We start from the raw sequence: 17,224 nt of genomic DNA on the forward strand, positions 1-17,224 counted from the left end.
CTCTGTTTAAATTAGGTTGAGGAGAAGGCTAGCACCTTTCTGCTCTGCAGCAGATCCCCATTCCTTAATGTTTTTGATTGTCAAGCCATCTGTGTGAGAACAGAAATTAATTTACAAATTAGTCCATCTCACCTGTTCCCGGTCACATTCGTATGTCCTTTTGTTCTTATCAACTAACATCATCGGGACAGTAACATTATAAAATAAATTGAGGAGGAAGCAACAAAAAGAATATAGGGAGCCAAAGAGCCGTAAGTAGGATTAGATTATTAGCAACACCAGGAAGGGAGATATACAATGATTCTGTAGAGCTTTTATTTATTTATTTATTTTTCTTTCCTAAGAGGTGTTTAATCTGAATCAATTCCTTAATTTTAGTTACTTGGAGGTTGCATGTGTGCTCATGCTGGTAGGGGAGGGAGCAGGCCTGCTTCTTTTGGTAGCCATCCCATCTTTCACCAGTCATGGAACTATAGCCACAAAGTCTGAAACACAAATTGTTTGTAAAAGATTTCTCTGACTGAACAGTATACCACAGAATCAGCCTATTACCAATTAATGGTGACAGATAATTAGTGTTGTTTAAAAATGGTTTTAAATATTTTGAAGCCATTCTGGTGTGTTCATCCAAAAGGATTTTGTGATTTGTTCCTTCCATTGGCCAAGAATGTGGCAGTCCGTTAAATTAGTCCAGCTAGCCAAACTGCCATAGAATTAGTTGTATTCTTAGGTTTTGTATGTTGTTTTAAGTAGAAAGAATCAATCTTGCTAAAGGTATAATAAATTAGGATCAGCCAGAAACTGGTGGGCTTTGTAGGCCCATTGGATTTTTTATGATGGGTGTTACGTTATTGCTTTCAGAGAATAAACAAGAGGTCTGCAGAAGGCAAGCAGTGCCTTCCTAAATGGATTTTTATTCCTATTTTCAATTTTATGAGTATCCAGATTTGGATAGCACAGGTCATTTGCTGATCTGTGAATTCTGTGACCTAGGATGATTCAAAACAGGGTTATCAACAGTTAAGCAACCAAGGCCTCAGAGCTGAGTGTTAATTATGAAAGTACTTCTACTATTTTCAGTCACCGTGACTCCTTCTGGACAGATCACTACCTCCGGTGCTCTGACCTTTGATCGTTCATCGACAGTGGAAGCGACAGCAATTATCTCGGAAAGTCCGTCCCAGGGTGACGTTTTCACTGGAGCTACTGGTAAGCTTTTGGGCATGTGTTTGCTTCACACTTTGAGACCATTGCTAAAAGAAGAAATGTTTGGAATGCTGAGGAAGAATTTGTTTCTTGAGAGATTATACAGAGGCTGTACATAATCCACTCTCCTTTCTTTGAAATGATTTCAGCAGCTTGAAATCTAATGAATTTCATAAAAGAAGTTAAAAGTTTCTCCAGGTGCTGCAGCTGCTGATGCATACTTTTGCGGTTTCTGTGGCTTTGTGGTCATTTCTGTCATTTTTTCACTCCTTTCTGGTCCTGAAATACCAGAGAGAGTGGAGCATTGAAACTGTATGAAAAATGCTGTCAAATGCCCCAAATAAATCAAACAAACTTCTCTTCTATTCTTTAAGCTTAATTCATATATTACTTCTAGTGATACTTGATACAGCAGTGCCCAGCCTTCCCACAGCTGCTTGTCAGCATCAGCTGAGATCACTGCTTCTTCAGGTCATGGTTCATCCAGCTTATTTCAACTTCATCAGTCTGAAGATCACACCAGCCTTTTGTCTGGCAGATGATGCAAGTTTATGAGCTCTTCTGGAGAGGCTGATCAGCAGCTAAAGGAAATAACCTCCCCTGAGAATCATAATTTGGAGTCATCAGTGCAAATATAGAGGCTTGAAAGGGGGAAGCTGGCAGTAATCTTTGCAAAAGCCTTTAAAAGTGAAAACAGAGAGAGATGAAATCACCATGCAAGGTTGCCTTGCTTGCTAACTGTGTAAAATCACACCACTGTTTCTCATTTGCGACCCATGGAATTTTCACAGAGTTTAAGAACTTTATATATAAACATAAAAATTATGGATGAAAGAAGCCTAACAATTATCTGAAAGCTGTGGTATATGATGGTTTAAAATGCTATTGTTCTTCTACAGTTCAGGATACCAATGTCCAGCAGCCCTGCCGGGTCAGTCACCCAGAACCTCACTACCCAAGTTACCAGGACAACTGTCAGATTTCACCTTTTCCTGAAGCTGCCCTGCCAACGTCTCATCCAAAAATTGGTATGTTTTATATCTATGACGTTAAGATCCAGTTAGCAATGCCTGAGTTTACCTCATACTCTTTTCTTCTTTCTGAGCAGAGGTAAACATTGAGACAGGAAAATAAATTTTATTTTGTTTTGCTTAACAGTTGTGCAGGTTTTAAGATTTGGACAAACTCTTCTGCTCTTTGTGAAAGGTTTTTCACTCTGATCTTGAGAACTTTGATTTCTTGTTTTTTTACCAGAGGAGATGGTGTGATTCTGTTTTGTGTATCTTATTTGCAGTCCCCTGCCTTTCATAAGGCTTCAAGGCTGTTGTCATCGCTTGGGTGCTGTGGCTAAATATTCAGTGTTTGATCTGAGGAGAGCATCCCCTTCCTTAGAGATAAAATCAGATCACAGAAGCTTTTCTAAAAGTTCTCACATCTCTTTATGAATCCATTGATACTCTCATGCTGGAGGCAGTTTCAGGCAGGTATGGTGTGCTAGTTTCATGCCTGAAGTCAGTTTTTCTTCCCTTAAGACTGACATTTGTGCTGGAATGATAGTTATTTTTTAACAAGTGCCAATATGAGTCTGTCCTGCTGTGGTCAGATAGACTCTGGAGTAAAAAGGAAAAGATACGAAAGATGGCAAATGCAAATCAGCCATTTTAGTGTTTGATAGAGCGGGTTAAATTGATTATCAAATATATCTTCAAATGAAATTGCATTACATGAACTTAATGCTCTTTCATTTGTAGGACTGACTTATAAATTAAGTGAATTACAACAGCAATTTGTTGTTGCATGTACTGATAAAAACTGAAAGTGTTGAAGAAACTGGAATTGTAAACATAGGAGTGTTCTTGCTTTCTAAGTTTTGACTGAGCCTGGACAAGAGATACAGTAGGGAATAATCTGATACTGGCTGGTTGGTGTATTAAGTGATATAAAGGCCTTCTACTTCTCTAATTTCTATAATTCTGTAAAGTTACTTGAGTACTTATTCATTGATGTCACTGACACTGAGGAGCTGTAAGACAGGCAGATTTTGATCCTTATTACTGTTTTCTCGGACATCAAGAAGAGGTCATGTAAATATAGTATTCATTTGGTCAGTTCAGAAGGCTTTCATTTTTAAAGCACTCCTTCCCTTCCATTCTGGCCTTTTATTTACTTACTTATTTGTGCTTTTATAAGGCAAACTGAGGTAGACGCTGTGAATTGAAGATTAGATGGTTGCCACGCAATGAATCATCTTAATATTTGCCCTTGTTGTTTTGACAGAGACTGAGCTTTAGCACAGTATGATGTATATCTCTAGGAGTGAAGAGTGATTTGGAAGCCTCTGTTCTGTGACTTTGGTGTATAGACTGTGATGCAGCATGTGGAAGTGCTTTCAGTGGAGTGCTAGGACTGACACTCTGACGCTTTGTAAGGCTCTGAGATTTTTTTATCAAATGTAAGGATTACTTAGCTAGTTAGTTGTATACCTTGTCCTACTTTTGCAATGTATTCTCTTTTCAGTTCATTTCTCTTAACCTCTGAATACTTGCTGGTGTTTTACATTTACTTTTCGTCCTGTAAGTCAGAGCAATACAGCGCATTCCTAATCTGTCCAGAATGACGTCTGGGTGATGATTTTAAGTCTCTTTTCCTTGGTCAAATCTTGATGCTATTAATTAAATATTGATTTTTTTTTTTTTTAACCAGGAAGGCAAAGGTCATTGTTTTATCTTGACTGATATACCTATGCTAAACAGGTATATCAGAGAAACAGAGAAATCGGAAGTAATTCCCATTAGATAGTGCTGTCAAATGTCAGGCTGTACTGAAAAGGTGATGGTGGAAAAGGTTCTTCTGCAAACAGTTATTGATAAAAGACAAGTTTATCTCCTGCTCATATATATCTAAGTAGAGATAATTCTATGCCAGTCACGTGCAGATGGACTGAAATTACTATTTTAATTAAGGGGTTTTGATTGTAAAAATGTCAGTCTGTCTGATGAACTTGAAATGCTATCTGTCAGAAAAGGTCAAATATGTAATACTCAGTGACCTAGAATACAGTATTTTTTGAGAATTTCCAAGCTTTTTGATACCTGTTCCCTTTATCAAATCAGTGCTCTATTCTTTCAGCTTCTGCTGCTTGCGTGAAGAACTGCCAGGTATGATTTGAAAAAGATTGAAGTGTCAATTTAGAATATATTCAGTGTTCAATGCACTGGAAGCCCTTTGCAAGAATTTCTGTTTGTCTACAGGTGCTTTACTAAGGAGAGCCTCTTTGAGAGTGGAACTGCTGGAACTGCAGCCTGGTTCAGGAAACCATGTTGGCTATTCCTGTTCAGACAGTGTTTACATTTCAGTTTTAAGTATCATTTCAAGTATAGCCCGGAAGATGTTTTCCTGACTCTATCGTTCTGAGTTTCTTTTAACTAGTTTGTGCAGTCTGCTATTCTGTGTCCTTGTCCCACAGTGAAAGAGGTTTGAGAGACTGGCTTTGGTCTTTCTGGAGCCACCTTAAGAAGACTGGCCTGACTAGAAAGCCATTTTTATGAATATCCGTAATCCAAAATGGATTATGATGAGAGATTGCTAATAAAGTGAGCTAGAATTAAGTGCCTTCAGGCAGTCCAACCTCTGTACTTTTTTCAAGAACTTCCTGCTTATTAAATTTGTTTTCTTAACTCTGATTTTGAGAAAAAAAAATCTGGCTTCAATAACCTTACTTTTCAATGGAATATTTAATAGTTTAATAGTTACTACCCTACTGTGGCAGCTATGCTACCTACAGTTGTCTCCAGGGCACAAAACTGCATTCCTTGCCATGTGGCTGATGCTCAGAGAGATAGTCTTATCGAGGGCTCTGTGAGAGGATGTTGTTAACAGCAAGCAGGCATTATCTTCAGTAGCACCAACAGTGCAGGAGCTGGCAGAGACTGTGCCAGGCGGTGGCTGGAGGGGTAGCGAAATACATCTAAAAGGAGGGCAGACAATGGAGGGGTGTGAACACAATTTGAACTGCTCCACCGCTTCTTGCGTTTTATCTCCCACTACGTTCAAAGTTTCTCTGTGGGCAACAGCATCTATCAATTTGAATGATTCTGCATTTATCACATAAACATGTCATTCTCAATTAAAAATTCAAGGAACGCTAATTGGTTTTTGATGCCTTGAGTACTAAAAGCTTGTCCCTTGACAATGCCAGACTATCCAGGAAAGTATGTGTTTTCTCAGCCTGCAATACATACTCATTTTCCTGTGTGGTGAATCATTTTGAAGCTCCTACCTAAACATGCATAGAACATTCCTGAAATAGACTAATGGTAGTTTTTTCAACCAAAAAGGCTACATAGACTTGAAGATAATGCTAGCTTTTTTTGTTTGGTTGGTTTTTGTTTTGGTAAACAGTATACTTGGGAATTTTGAGGTCTGCTGTTGGTAGATGTGAATGTCTTAAGCTTAATTTTATAGCAGGTAGTATGTATTTATAGCTAAAGTTAGAAGTGAATTTTGGGAAAATAAGGCCAACAAGGCCAGATAATATTTGTTCTTGGAAATACTGCCTGAGGTGAGTGTGCACTGTGTATTGTTGGGTTCCTAGAGCTAGATTTTGTTTTCCATACTGTGGCCTTCCAGTGTGTATGCAAACTTACAGTTATGGCTAGTGTTTCAGAGATGCAGTAACTGCTGTTTTTTCTGAAACATTTGCAAAGGTAGGTCTAAGATAAGTATTGTTGATTTTCTAGGATTTGTGTTTTTTTTTTTTTTTTTTTTTCTAGTGTAGGCTTTGGAAAAGGAAAGACTACAGAGCCACAGTAATTGGGAGGTTTGGGGGTAAGTTCAAAGAAGACATTGTTGGGTGACTAGGGTAGGACTTTCCACTTCTTTGTTCTGGTGGCTTCCTAGTTAATATATTTAAACCTGCAGTTCCTGTCAGGGTTATGGTTAGTATTTGAAAAGGTAAAGGCTGCAACATCTCAACTGATTTGGTTTTGTTCTTTTAATATCTCTTGGAGTATGTTTAGGAGAAGTATTGCTGGGTTTCTCTGCTTTCGTATTTTGTTTCATCCTTGTGGTCTTCTGGTTTATAGAAAAGTTAAGTGCTGTAGCTGGATTGTGGAGGAAGCGGTTCCAGCAAGAAATTAACTCTTTTTTTTTTTTTTTTTAACTGTCCAACAAAGTAAATGTCTGTGGATGTTAATGTCTTATGTTAAAATTTCCATCTAAACTGTGTATGTTCACTCCTATCCTTGGGAGTTGGAAAGGAGAAGTTTCGGAGGTGCAATGAATATCGCTGTTTGTAAAATCCAGATTGGTACATTTGAAATAGATACAGATACCTGTGAAAGTCTAAAAACCTTTTGATGTTTGAGTGTGGTATGTGTGTTTTTATGCTTATAGTTTGTTCTGTGTTTAGAATTCAAGATGATGGGGTCCAAAGAAATAGCAATTGTTAGGGTTTCTGTAGGGGTCTTCCCAATGAGTGTTTCTGGAAAGTGTGTTTGTCATATGTTTATTTTTGAGGTGATAATAACTGTCTTGTTTATATTTCAGTCTTGATTCAGGGTTACTGTTAAGACCAGAATTCTGTAGGGAAACACTGGGAGCATAGTGTGGATTGGTGCCTGTTTTTTGTAGTTTTGCAACCTGAGAGTTGATACCTGTGTAGTGATGTCAGGAGAGTTTCAGGCTGAAGAGTGTTAAAAAAATGATTGTTTGAGGCCAATGGTAGGGTTCAGAATTAAGATAGTGGATGCTGCAGATCTAAGTTTGCTGTTGTATTCTGTCTTCTAGTTTGATATATGGAGTAATTAAATAGGTATATAAGCTAAGAAAGAGCTGGGAATATGAGATTACTCCAGATTTCAAAAATATTATGTACTTGATATTTTAGGTCACTGAAGGATTTGTTATAATCTTATTTTAATGATAGTTAAGGGAAACATATGTGGAACATCATGATGATAGTGGCAGACAGGTTGTTGGGGGTCTTATTTTCACTACATAATTGTGCCTCTCTACAGCAGTGTTAGAAGATGTTAAATTCTTCCTAGAGTGAACAATAGGGTTAGGATACATGTTCTTCAGTCCTCTGGATTTGATGTTAACCCCCAGGCTTACTCTGCACAACTCTGATTCATGGAAGGTAGGTCTGTTTAGCTGAAACTTAGTTGGACTGGAAGTTTTGGTAGAGCTTATAAACAGAAGCACTTTATGGAAATGGAATGCTCTAATTCTATATATTTTATTTTGCTTTCTTTATATTCAGTGCTGACCTCACTCCCTGCCCTGGCGGTGCCCCCCACTACCCCTACCAAAGCCATATCCCCTTCGGTGGTGAATGGGCTGGAAGTGACCGAGCAGCGAAGCTGGCTGTACTTGGAAGAGATGGTTAATTCATTGCTCAACACAGCCCAGCAGCTGAAGACTCTCATTGAACAGGCTAAACAGGCCAGCTCCTCCTTCCGCGAGGCTGCTGTCACGCAGGCGAAAATTCAAGCTGATGTGGAGAGGAAAGAGGTAATGATGCCAGAGGAGGTGAGATGACTCAGCCAAGGCCATCTTTTTGGCTGAATGATGAGCAGAGCAGTACCTTGCTGGTTTTCACTGGATATAACTGTGGTAGCCCTTAGAAATTGTTTCTTACTTCCTTGATAGCAGTATTACCTAGAGAAATCAGTTACTCATGTCATGAGGAAAGGAGTAGGGCATTCTGGGATTCCAAGAGCTGAGGGTAGGAGACTAGTCATATAAACTTGTTTCATGTTGAGTCCTGAGCTCTTGCATCAGGCATCCATAAATTTCTGAGACATGGACATTGAATTCTTATGAACCCTGGTACAGGGAAGATCCTGAGTGTTCAGCCACGTGGCAGTGCTTTCTTCATGTCAAGTGAGCAAGGCTATCAGAGGCTTCTGACTGCCTGAAGAGGTACAGGAATGAAAAAAAAGCAAGCTGTGGAGTTTATGGGGAAAATAAGCAGTAATATTTTGAGTTGTCTTACTGAGCATTGCACAAGCTGACCTCACATGAGTCCTGTAGGACTGTAAGGCAGGCTGCAATGGCAAGGACTACAAGAATATTCCCTGCAGGCTAGTACGCAGGGGCCCTTCTTTCCTCTGTAAGAGATCATCTACAAAGATTGCCCTGTTCTACCTGCCCTTTTTCTTTTTTTTTTTTTTTCCCTTTAAATTCATGCATGGTAGGGACCCTGGATTCTTCTTTACACCATTTCATGCCTGCACTCTGAATCCAGCTCCATGTGCTGCTGAATGCATTCCCCTTCTCCTGCAGATCCACAGCTGCTGGTGTGGACATGAGGGAGAAAGAGAGGACAGTTTTACTGTGAATTTGTTCCATTGTCAATAGCTGATGAACTCTCTTCTGTTACACCACGCTATCTGCTGTTGCCATTGGCATTATTGCTAACGTCAGCTTTCCGCTGAATTCATAGGCATGAGTGTGCAGCAAGAGACCTTGAAGAAATGTGTGTGGGAAGACTTTGCTGAGAGCTGAGAACCCCTATGACAGTCCTTGCAGCGTCTTTGATATTCTTTGCCGCGTTGTCTCTGCTAAACTCTTCTGTACGCTGCATCCTTGATGTGCAGGTGTGTGATTTGTTGAGAGTCTAATTCTTCCCTGCCTTTCACCTGGGCAGAATGAGTATTCATACTGCTATCCAGTTTTGGACCATCTGCTGCTAAAAAGCTGTGTAGAGCATGGGACACTGAAAAATTGGAAGCTTTGACATAGTTTATAGCTGAAAATCTGACTTCGTTTAACTTCACTCTCTGCTTCCTTTTCCAGTTTGTATATATGCCCTTCTGTTTATTCTTACAGTAGCTTCTGCAACAGCTGTTCAGTGTCCATTCCCCTTCTGATCCAAATCCAACTGAGGCAGAGCATACTTCAGTGTACTCATAGTTTCTTCTTGTCCCAGGAATGGGAGTTAAAATCACTTCTGTGTACTGATTAAACTACTGGCTGGCTTTTCAAGGCAAAGATGAGCATGTGTTTGTTTCCAGAGGAGGTCCTTTTCTCAGTAACTTTTGAATCCCCAGCTAAACAATTTATGCCTCTTAACATTCCTATTTTGTAATGGGTTCCTCGACAGCTTGGTATTTTGATAAACGTTCTTGCTGATGGTGGTGTTTTTTGTATCCAAATAACAATTCTCAAGCATGCTGATTTGCGTCAGCATCCGAAATCATGGTATACTGAAGGTAGCTATTTCCCAATATTGTCCAGTGAAAATTTCATTTTTGGAAAAACCTCTGGGTTTCTGGGTGCAGGACTGGCAGTTGAAGTAACTGTAATAAATGTCAAATAATTGGCTGTCTGCTTTTGTGTTGTTCAAAGGTACTTTTCTGATTTCATGAACGTTTCCCTGATTTGTAACACAAGTCTCTTTCCCACCATAAGTTTTTCTCTGTTCATAACTGCTTTTTTGACACTTAAGGTACATGAGAAGAGGGAATAGGAGTAAACCTACCTTTTTTGTTGATGATTTTTGCTGAATCAGTTTAATACAAAGGAAATAGGTACTTTATCAGTATTTTGTATGTGTTATGCTCACAGAACTTTCAAGGGCTAATGAACAGGTGAAGCCCACCTGCTGCCTTTTTTCTTTGCATTAACAGGGACAGTGGATGCAGCAGTGTGGACACTTCCATGTAGGAGTACTACCAATTTGCAGAATTTCTGTGTGGCAGTATGTTCCTACATACTTAGAAATGAAAGATTATTTCATTATGTCAGAGCTGCAAAGCAAAGGCCGTACAAAAGATTAAATTATAATAAGAGTTGTAGATTCAGCGCTTCCTGGAAGAATGGCTTAATACATAGAAGGATTAAAGAAATCTGTTAGCAGGAGCAGGCTAATTCCCAACTGCATTGCCATGTCTGTAAATAACAGGTATCTTAACTTCCTACAGTGGTGCGTAACTATTTGCCCAGTTCAGCACCCTGTTGCATGAACTAGTGTTCAAGCATTTTTGCTCTAGTAACTGCCAGCTCTGGCCTTGTTCATCTAGTATCCCTGATAGAGGGATAGCTGGAAAAAGGCAGATAGCCTGTAACTTCTAACAGAAGAGCAAGGCAAAGATTGGGTCAGCAGTGTCTTTACATGCCCTTCAGAGAGGGTCTGAAGCAGTACCAAGTTTAAGCAGAGTAGAGAACAAGTGGCAAGAAGAACAAACAAACAGGAAAACTTCCTCATGTGCGACTTCTGTCTTAGTCTTCCTAGAAAACAATAAATTAAGAAGCATTAATTATATGCCTTATTGTATGTTGTGTATCACTTTTTACATTGCATTTCACTTACTTTATTATATTTACTATTTAAAGAGCTTTGGAACTCATTCAGCATTACAAATAAAGCAAACTGCTTCCACATAGCAGCAATTTGATTGTCTTAGCTTTAAATACAAGAAATGGTACTCTATACTGAGCAGTGCCACGTGCTTGTGGGATCTACAGAACTCCTAACTATGAGAAGCAGACTTACTTCTAGTTTTCTTAGAGCAGGGGAAGAATTTGTGAAGACTGTAAGCTTATATTTGTTGTGTATGAAGTCAGAGAGCACAGACATCACTGTTATATTTCTGGTCACACTTGCTAATGGTATTTTCTGGGACTATTCAGTGGAGCCTGAGGAATATATTATTCCTTTCATCTATATAAATTTTGAAAGTGGAAATGCCAACATTAGAAGGGATTTGGCAGGAAGGGGATTTGCTGAAAGGAGCAAATAAAAACCGTAATGAGCACAATATAAGTTGGAAGCATCTACAGTCAGATTTCTTTCTTAAGGTGGTATGTCTAATACGAATTTTGCAGGAAGATTGGATCCCTTACTGCAGTCCCAAACACATGGCAATACCTGGATACGAAGTAGTCAAAATTAACAGGATGACTGAATCGGAAGACATTTAGAAAGAATTTAGAAAGAAAAAATAGGCATTGAGCTATACAGTACTGAATATAAATGTATGTCTTCATATATAATTAGAGAAAATATTGCAAAATATATCTGTCTTTCGTTCTGCTCTTATGTCTGGTATGAAGTTTTTGTTCACTCTGCTCACTATTAGTATGATGAATGTTACAGTCATGTAATGCTCTGTGTTAGGGTCTTGTGATATCCTTAGCTAGCCTGAAGAAACTGAGTGTCAAAATTCCAGCAGTGGAACTGAAGGCTTCACCAACATTGTTTTCTCACACGTAATTTTGTGATCTGGAAGTCCTCAAATGCACTCTGTTACCGTCTTGTCCTTTTAGTTTCTATGTATTTGTTTACGGCTTTGCCACAGGTTACTTATGTGCCCTTGGGTAAGTCCTTGGCCTCTCTGGGTCTCAGAGCCTGCTGTTTAGAATAACGCTTCCTTCACAGAAGGCATGTATACCATTTTGCAAAATGGTAGGATATCTGGGTAAAAAGGCTTTGTAAAAATATAAAATGTCAACAATATAAGTACTTAAAATAAGGACAGCTTGTAAAACTAAAAATTATAATTCCAATATTTATGAAAATAATCTGTTTTTCAATAATTAGTTTTGAAACAGAATTGTTCCTAGATTCCAAGGCAGAGGTTGAAAATAACTTTTCTGTTTTGTTACTGTATGCAGTGAGAGCTCTTTAATTAAAAAGCAGAGCCCTTGTAATTCCAGATATGAAGATGAACCTATTTAAAAAACTTAGTGGCCATCAGCTATGTGCTTTCTATGTATAAACAATAGGCACATGTGCAGCTGGTGCTCAGCCCAGATACAGCTTTCTGCTTGCGGAGACACCAAGTATAAGTTATATCTGCATTACATAAAAGTCTCAGGAAGTGATAACACTGAAAAAAGACTGAACCATAAACCCTGCAGTTCAGAGTTTGTACTAACTTTTTTAAATGAATCATGCTTCTTACAGAAAATATCAAAATATTTGTAAGCTTTTTTGGTGTTTTTCTTTGAATATAATTGGTTTGTCAGAATTTAATTCAGCTGTTCATAGAAAGTTTTCTGCTAGCCTCATTAAATAACTTGAGAATGAGTATATCTGATCCTTTGTTATTGTCTCAATTTTGGTTTTCCTTTATTTTTTTGATTAAAAAAAATTATGGAGAGGGTGAGCAGATCAACAAAGTCTCAGTGCCTCTTACAAGAGATATTTGACCACTTTGCAGGATTGGCCCAAAAGGGATGAATTAAAGACCATACTTTACACACAAGTTTATGTGCTTTGAAAATGTAATTTTTTTGAGAGTGCATTAAGCCATCATTTATATCAGATGAACTTTAAGAGGGGAAAAATATGTAAACTCACCAAATCCTGTGCAAGAAAATGCTGCTGGAAGATAATAAAGATGTGCAGGAAATGTGTTAAACAGTGTTCCTGTATAAATTAAAAATAATCGGTGTTGAATTCTGACAGTTTTTTAAAATTGAAATAGTCCTCTTTCTTTAATGTGGTGGTATCTACAGGGCCCTGTCCATTTGAAAACAAGGTGGAAGATTTAACAGCTGGACCGTCTGAATTCTTTGTTAGAAAGATTTAAACAATTCAGGGCTAGAGAGTATGAAATTAATCTAAAAAGGGTTAGGCATTTATGAAATGTGGCTCTAGTAGGCAAATAGCAGATTATACTCTCAAAGTATAACCAGTGAAACCAGTTGAGAATTGGATGTTAGCAAGATAGTTTCTGCAGATTTTTTCATGAGAGATCTGGATATGTCTGGCTTGATCCTTCCTCTTATAACACCTTTCCCTTCTCCTTACTTTCCCTTCTCCTTACTTTCCCTTCTCCTTACTTTCCCTTCTCCTTACTTTCCCTTCTCCTTACTTTCTGAATGCCTTGAATTCTTCACATCTTGCATAAGCAGAGGACTCACTGCTCAGATGGATAAAAAGAAGATAGAAGAAGGTTGAGTAAATGTTTAGTTTCCACCAGACATTTCAAGGATTGAGAACAGAGACAGAGGAGTTATTTTGGCTCATACAAGGATAGCAGATGGTTGAACTTCCTCTTGATCTCTTTCTTGTTAGAAATCTCTGAAGAAAACAAGATTAGCCACATTTATAGAGGTTTAAGTGGATTCTGATGATGGAAAGAGTTTCAGTTCTGGAACTATTGCACTTTCTCGGAACTGAAATGTGTGTTCCATGACGTGCACGTGGCTTTGCACAGGCTATTGCAGTGAGGACTTTACTAGCAGGGTATATGTATGCAGTGATTTTCTAGTTGTCTTTAAGTGCCATCTTACCTCATGTTTTGGCATCCATATTTCTACCTTCCTCACAAAAAAGAAGCTTAGAAACATTGTGTAGATTTCCTAGACTATTTCTATCCAGTTCTGTAGGTGTGGGTTGTTTGTCTTTTACTTGCTAATGAAAAGCTCATTTCAGCCTTTCCTGAAGATTTTGCTATTTGATCCCAAACCAATTCTCTGCCTAGGTGCAGAGAAGTGACTAGTAGAGTAGCAGAGGGCAGGTGCTACAGCACAAAGCATTGAGTCCCAGCTTCTCTTCAGATGCTCACTAACAGTAATATTCTCTGAAGAATCATGGTCATTTTCTCCTAACACATAAATGATTGATTGTTCTGCCAGAAGCCACATCTCAAGCTTGCAGGTATATTTCCTGTCTTAATGAGAATGCTTTTGGCTTGAACAAGATTTTGGTTTTTAAAGAGTGGCATCAAAATAGTAATTTTGAAATTCCAATACACATGATATATATACACTTAATTTTTACCTATTCAATATATGAAGAGCTGAGGATGCAGTGTGTGTGTGTTCAGTGTTGCTAATTAGTCTGGTCTTGCCTATTAGGCTAATAATGGCAGAAGAAGACCATACCTCTTGTATACAGCAGGAGTATTCCCTGCCTTGTCCTTCATCTCCCTAGAGAGTTTTTTAATTTGACTTTGTGTCATGGTAACATAATGATTTTGAAGGTTGTGATTTCACAGGAGAATAAATAATACTGTGATGTCAGGTCATAGAGATGCTCTGAAATTAAGCCTTTAATCTGCTTGTATGTTGGGTCATACTCTTGGGAAAACCTATTTTGCCTGAACATGTGGATTGTTTTTTGTTTGTTTGTTTTCCTTTTTAACTGTTCCCAGTGGAATTTAAATCAGGGTTGGTATGTAATAAAATTGGGAACCGTTTTGAATTCCTTTGTTCTATGATTCTTGTTTCTCAGCAGAGTTGGCTGTTGAGCATAGTAATACAACAGATGGAGGGAGGAGTAATACAATAGACTTGATTGGACTCATGAACTTGTTTGAAGTAAATGTGCAACACATCTGAGGTGTGAACTGATACAGACTTAGTTACTGTCCAGTAATAAACTGGAGGCAAATTCACATCTTCCTGAAACAGAATCTCAGTTATGGCTTATCTCGAAAGACTGCTGATTTTCCAGCCCCACTGAATTTGCCTGTTTTAATTGTGAAGATTGAGCATAAATCCGTAGGGGCTCTGTGCTCAGAGGAGAGGGCTTGGACAGATTGATTGACTGATTGTCAGTATTTCTGCTCCAGAGCAAACTAAGTTCCTTCAGCTTTAAAATTCACCTTCAGAGGACTGTTTAGTGTATGCATTTATCCTTTCATTAAAAGGAAGAATAATGATTATGGTTGATGCTGTCTTTAAAAACGCTTGGGTATGTTAATTTTGTCTTTCTGTTACCTAATCCAATCCCATGTCTGTTGGGTTGTTCCATCCCTCCAGGCTCCCTTTTGCCTTTAATTGGTTGGATCACTAGACTTGAACCAAAGTGGCCCAAAAAGGTGGCACTTCAGCCCTATGGAATTTTGCTCCAGCTTTCTTTGCTAACTTCTCAGTCCCTCGTATGTGGGGTGAAGTCCTCTTGTACACAGTTAAACCGCCTGTTTAGAGAATAGAGTACTTAGCCAGATGGAGTGGTTTTTGAGTGAATGGTGCACTTAACTGATGGTTTGTTGTGTTGCTTCTTTACAGTGGACCATATTCTTGCAGGCTTCTTTATCTGTCTCCAAATAATGGCATAGTGTCTCTTTGTTGTAAGGGAGCTCAGTGGTTCACAGAGTCACAGAATCATCAGGATCCTCAATATAGTTCATCCTTTTCAATTCCTCATGTCATATGCTGGCTATGAAATAACAAGTCTGGTGTATTGTTTCATTGCAGCAGTATCAGAACCAGTTATTTCAACAGTCAGAAGATGTAGATGGGAAAACAGAAATCATCATCAAGGTAAGCTGAGGATGTCTCATTTTAGGAAGAGTCCTTTGGGATATCTTGTTCTTTGTTTTATTCCAATTAAAGATAAAAAGTTTTCTATTATTATTACGAAAATCAAGTATTTTATATCTGGCCTTGTCTTCTAGCAGAGGTCTAAGCTCTCCCTTGCTGTACTAATGCTCTGTTCTAGCAAAGTGTCACCTCTTCATGTTGTACTCCGTGTTTCACATCCCTACATGTTTTCACAATCCTTTATCTCATCTGGCCAGATTAATCAATCTGAGTCCTTTCGGAGTCATGGTGTTGCAGCTTTAACTGATGTGTATCACTAAGGTATGATAGAATACTCTGTTCCTTTTTGTTTTGTAACTAGTTGTCAAAGCTGCATGGTCTCCTCTGGCTTTCAGAATGGGAATACAAGTTAAGCTTCTAATTCAGGACACATGATTTAAGACCTTGTATCTTTATGCCTTATTCAATAGTCCTTTCTAAGATCTCTGTGTAGAAATGCACATACTGTGTATTTTCAACATTTTGTAATACTGTGCAAAATGGACAGACTGGTATCTTTATGGGACAGATTTTGCAGTTTGGAGCAAGTTTAAGCCTCCTTTTTGTGGCCTGAGTTTTTGGTTGTACATTAGAAATCAGAAATATAGTTCAGTTATACCAACTATTAATTTTACGTACAGTGATATGATACGAGCACATGGTGTGATTAATTCAGTGTTAATCAGGGCATTGATTTTTAGATTGGTTGTGTTCAAAAGAAAGAGGGAGCCAGTGGAGCTAAATATTGCCTGTGTTACATGCCATGATAACAGTACCTTCACAGGCAAGAAATGCTTCCTATCATGGCCTCACACTGCTTTGACTTGCTAATGTTTTGTCAGTAATTTAATGAGTTGGAAATGCTCTGTAAAGTGTTTATTCCTGTGATAGTTCAGTGTCATTTCCACCTAAACATACAGGTTTCATTGATACAAAATTGAAGTGCTAGACACAAAAACATCCTTTAAAAACCAACTGTGATTTGTTACCCCATAATCCATCGGTTCCATCTTGTCTTACTTCTAGGGCTAAGTCCTGTGCTTTTTTTAGAGTCTTTTTAATTTTACTTCTCTGATTTCTATTTCTCAATTAGCATACTTCTTATGTAATCATACTGCTTACTAGCAAAGGAAGCCTGTTTTGCCCATAGGTTTTTAAGGATTAGAGCCCTTTTCCCTCTCAAAAAATAGGGAGAGGTAAAATTGAAGGGTACCACCCTCATGATCACTCTTGTTGTCCCTCCCTGGACCCTGTTCTCAGATATATTTAGGATTGTAAAATGCTGAAAAGACCTGAAAAGACCAAACAAATATATCTTTTAAATTTTTGAGTTAAACGAAGAGTTCAGGTATGGATTGCCTACATACAGCCTATACACTGCTGTCTGTTTGGAATACACCTGCATTTGGTTATGACTGACTCCTGCTGAGGTGTATATTAAGCTGGGAGTGGCTGACACAAAGTGTCTGTGTGGAGGGAGGCATCTATATTTCACTGTGGACAGATTTCCATGACAACCCACTGATTTTGAAGGGCTTCTTGCATTCCAGAACGGAAAACAAAGGTACATTTCTTTTTCCAAAGTGATCCCAGCTGAAATGGCAAGGAGAGTGGAGGTATGAAAGTGTACTCAGAAGCCACTGTGCCTGTTTGCTTTGTGTTCATGTGTTGAGGATTTATTGGCAAACAGGGACTCAGTGGGCTGCAGTCCCTCAGCTTTTATCTTCACACCACTGTCAAGTAGATTTCCAGTTAT

The 17,224-nt window shown here is 38.5% G+C and overlaps 1 protein-coding gene across 4 annotated transcripts in view; it reads left to right on the top strand.

Moving 5' to 3' along the window:
* The window catches only part of DEAF1 (DEAF1 transcription factor), a 28,004-nt gene that overhangs the window by 7,567 nt on the left and 3,213 nt on the right, over positions 1-17,224 (top strand). For 2 of the 4 annotated variants that reach the window (XM_062576472.1, XM_062576475.1), the window contains 4 exons: positions 1,081-1,209; positions 2,106-2,234; positions 7,469-7,719; positions 15,364-15,429. In XM_062576472.1, coding sequence (XP_062432456.1) covers positions 1,081-1,209; positions 2,106-2,234; positions 7,469-7,719; positions 15,364-15,429 — 575 coding nt within the window. Of the gene's footprint in view, positions 1-1,080; positions 1,210-2,105; positions 2,235-7,468; positions 7,720-8,653; positions 8,696-15,363; positions 15,430-17,224 lie in introns of those variants that run through there. The other 2 variants (XM_062576473.1, XM_062576474.1) reach the window with 2 other exon arrangements.

This window comes from Rhea pennata, chromosome 5, assembly GCF_028389875.1.
Source record: "Rhea pennata isolate bPtePen1 chromosome 5, bPtePen1.pri, whole genome shotgun sequence".
In the NCBI taxonomy this organism is placed as follows: Eukaryota; Metazoa; Chordata; class Aves; order Rheiformes; family Rheidae; genus Rhea; species Rhea pennata.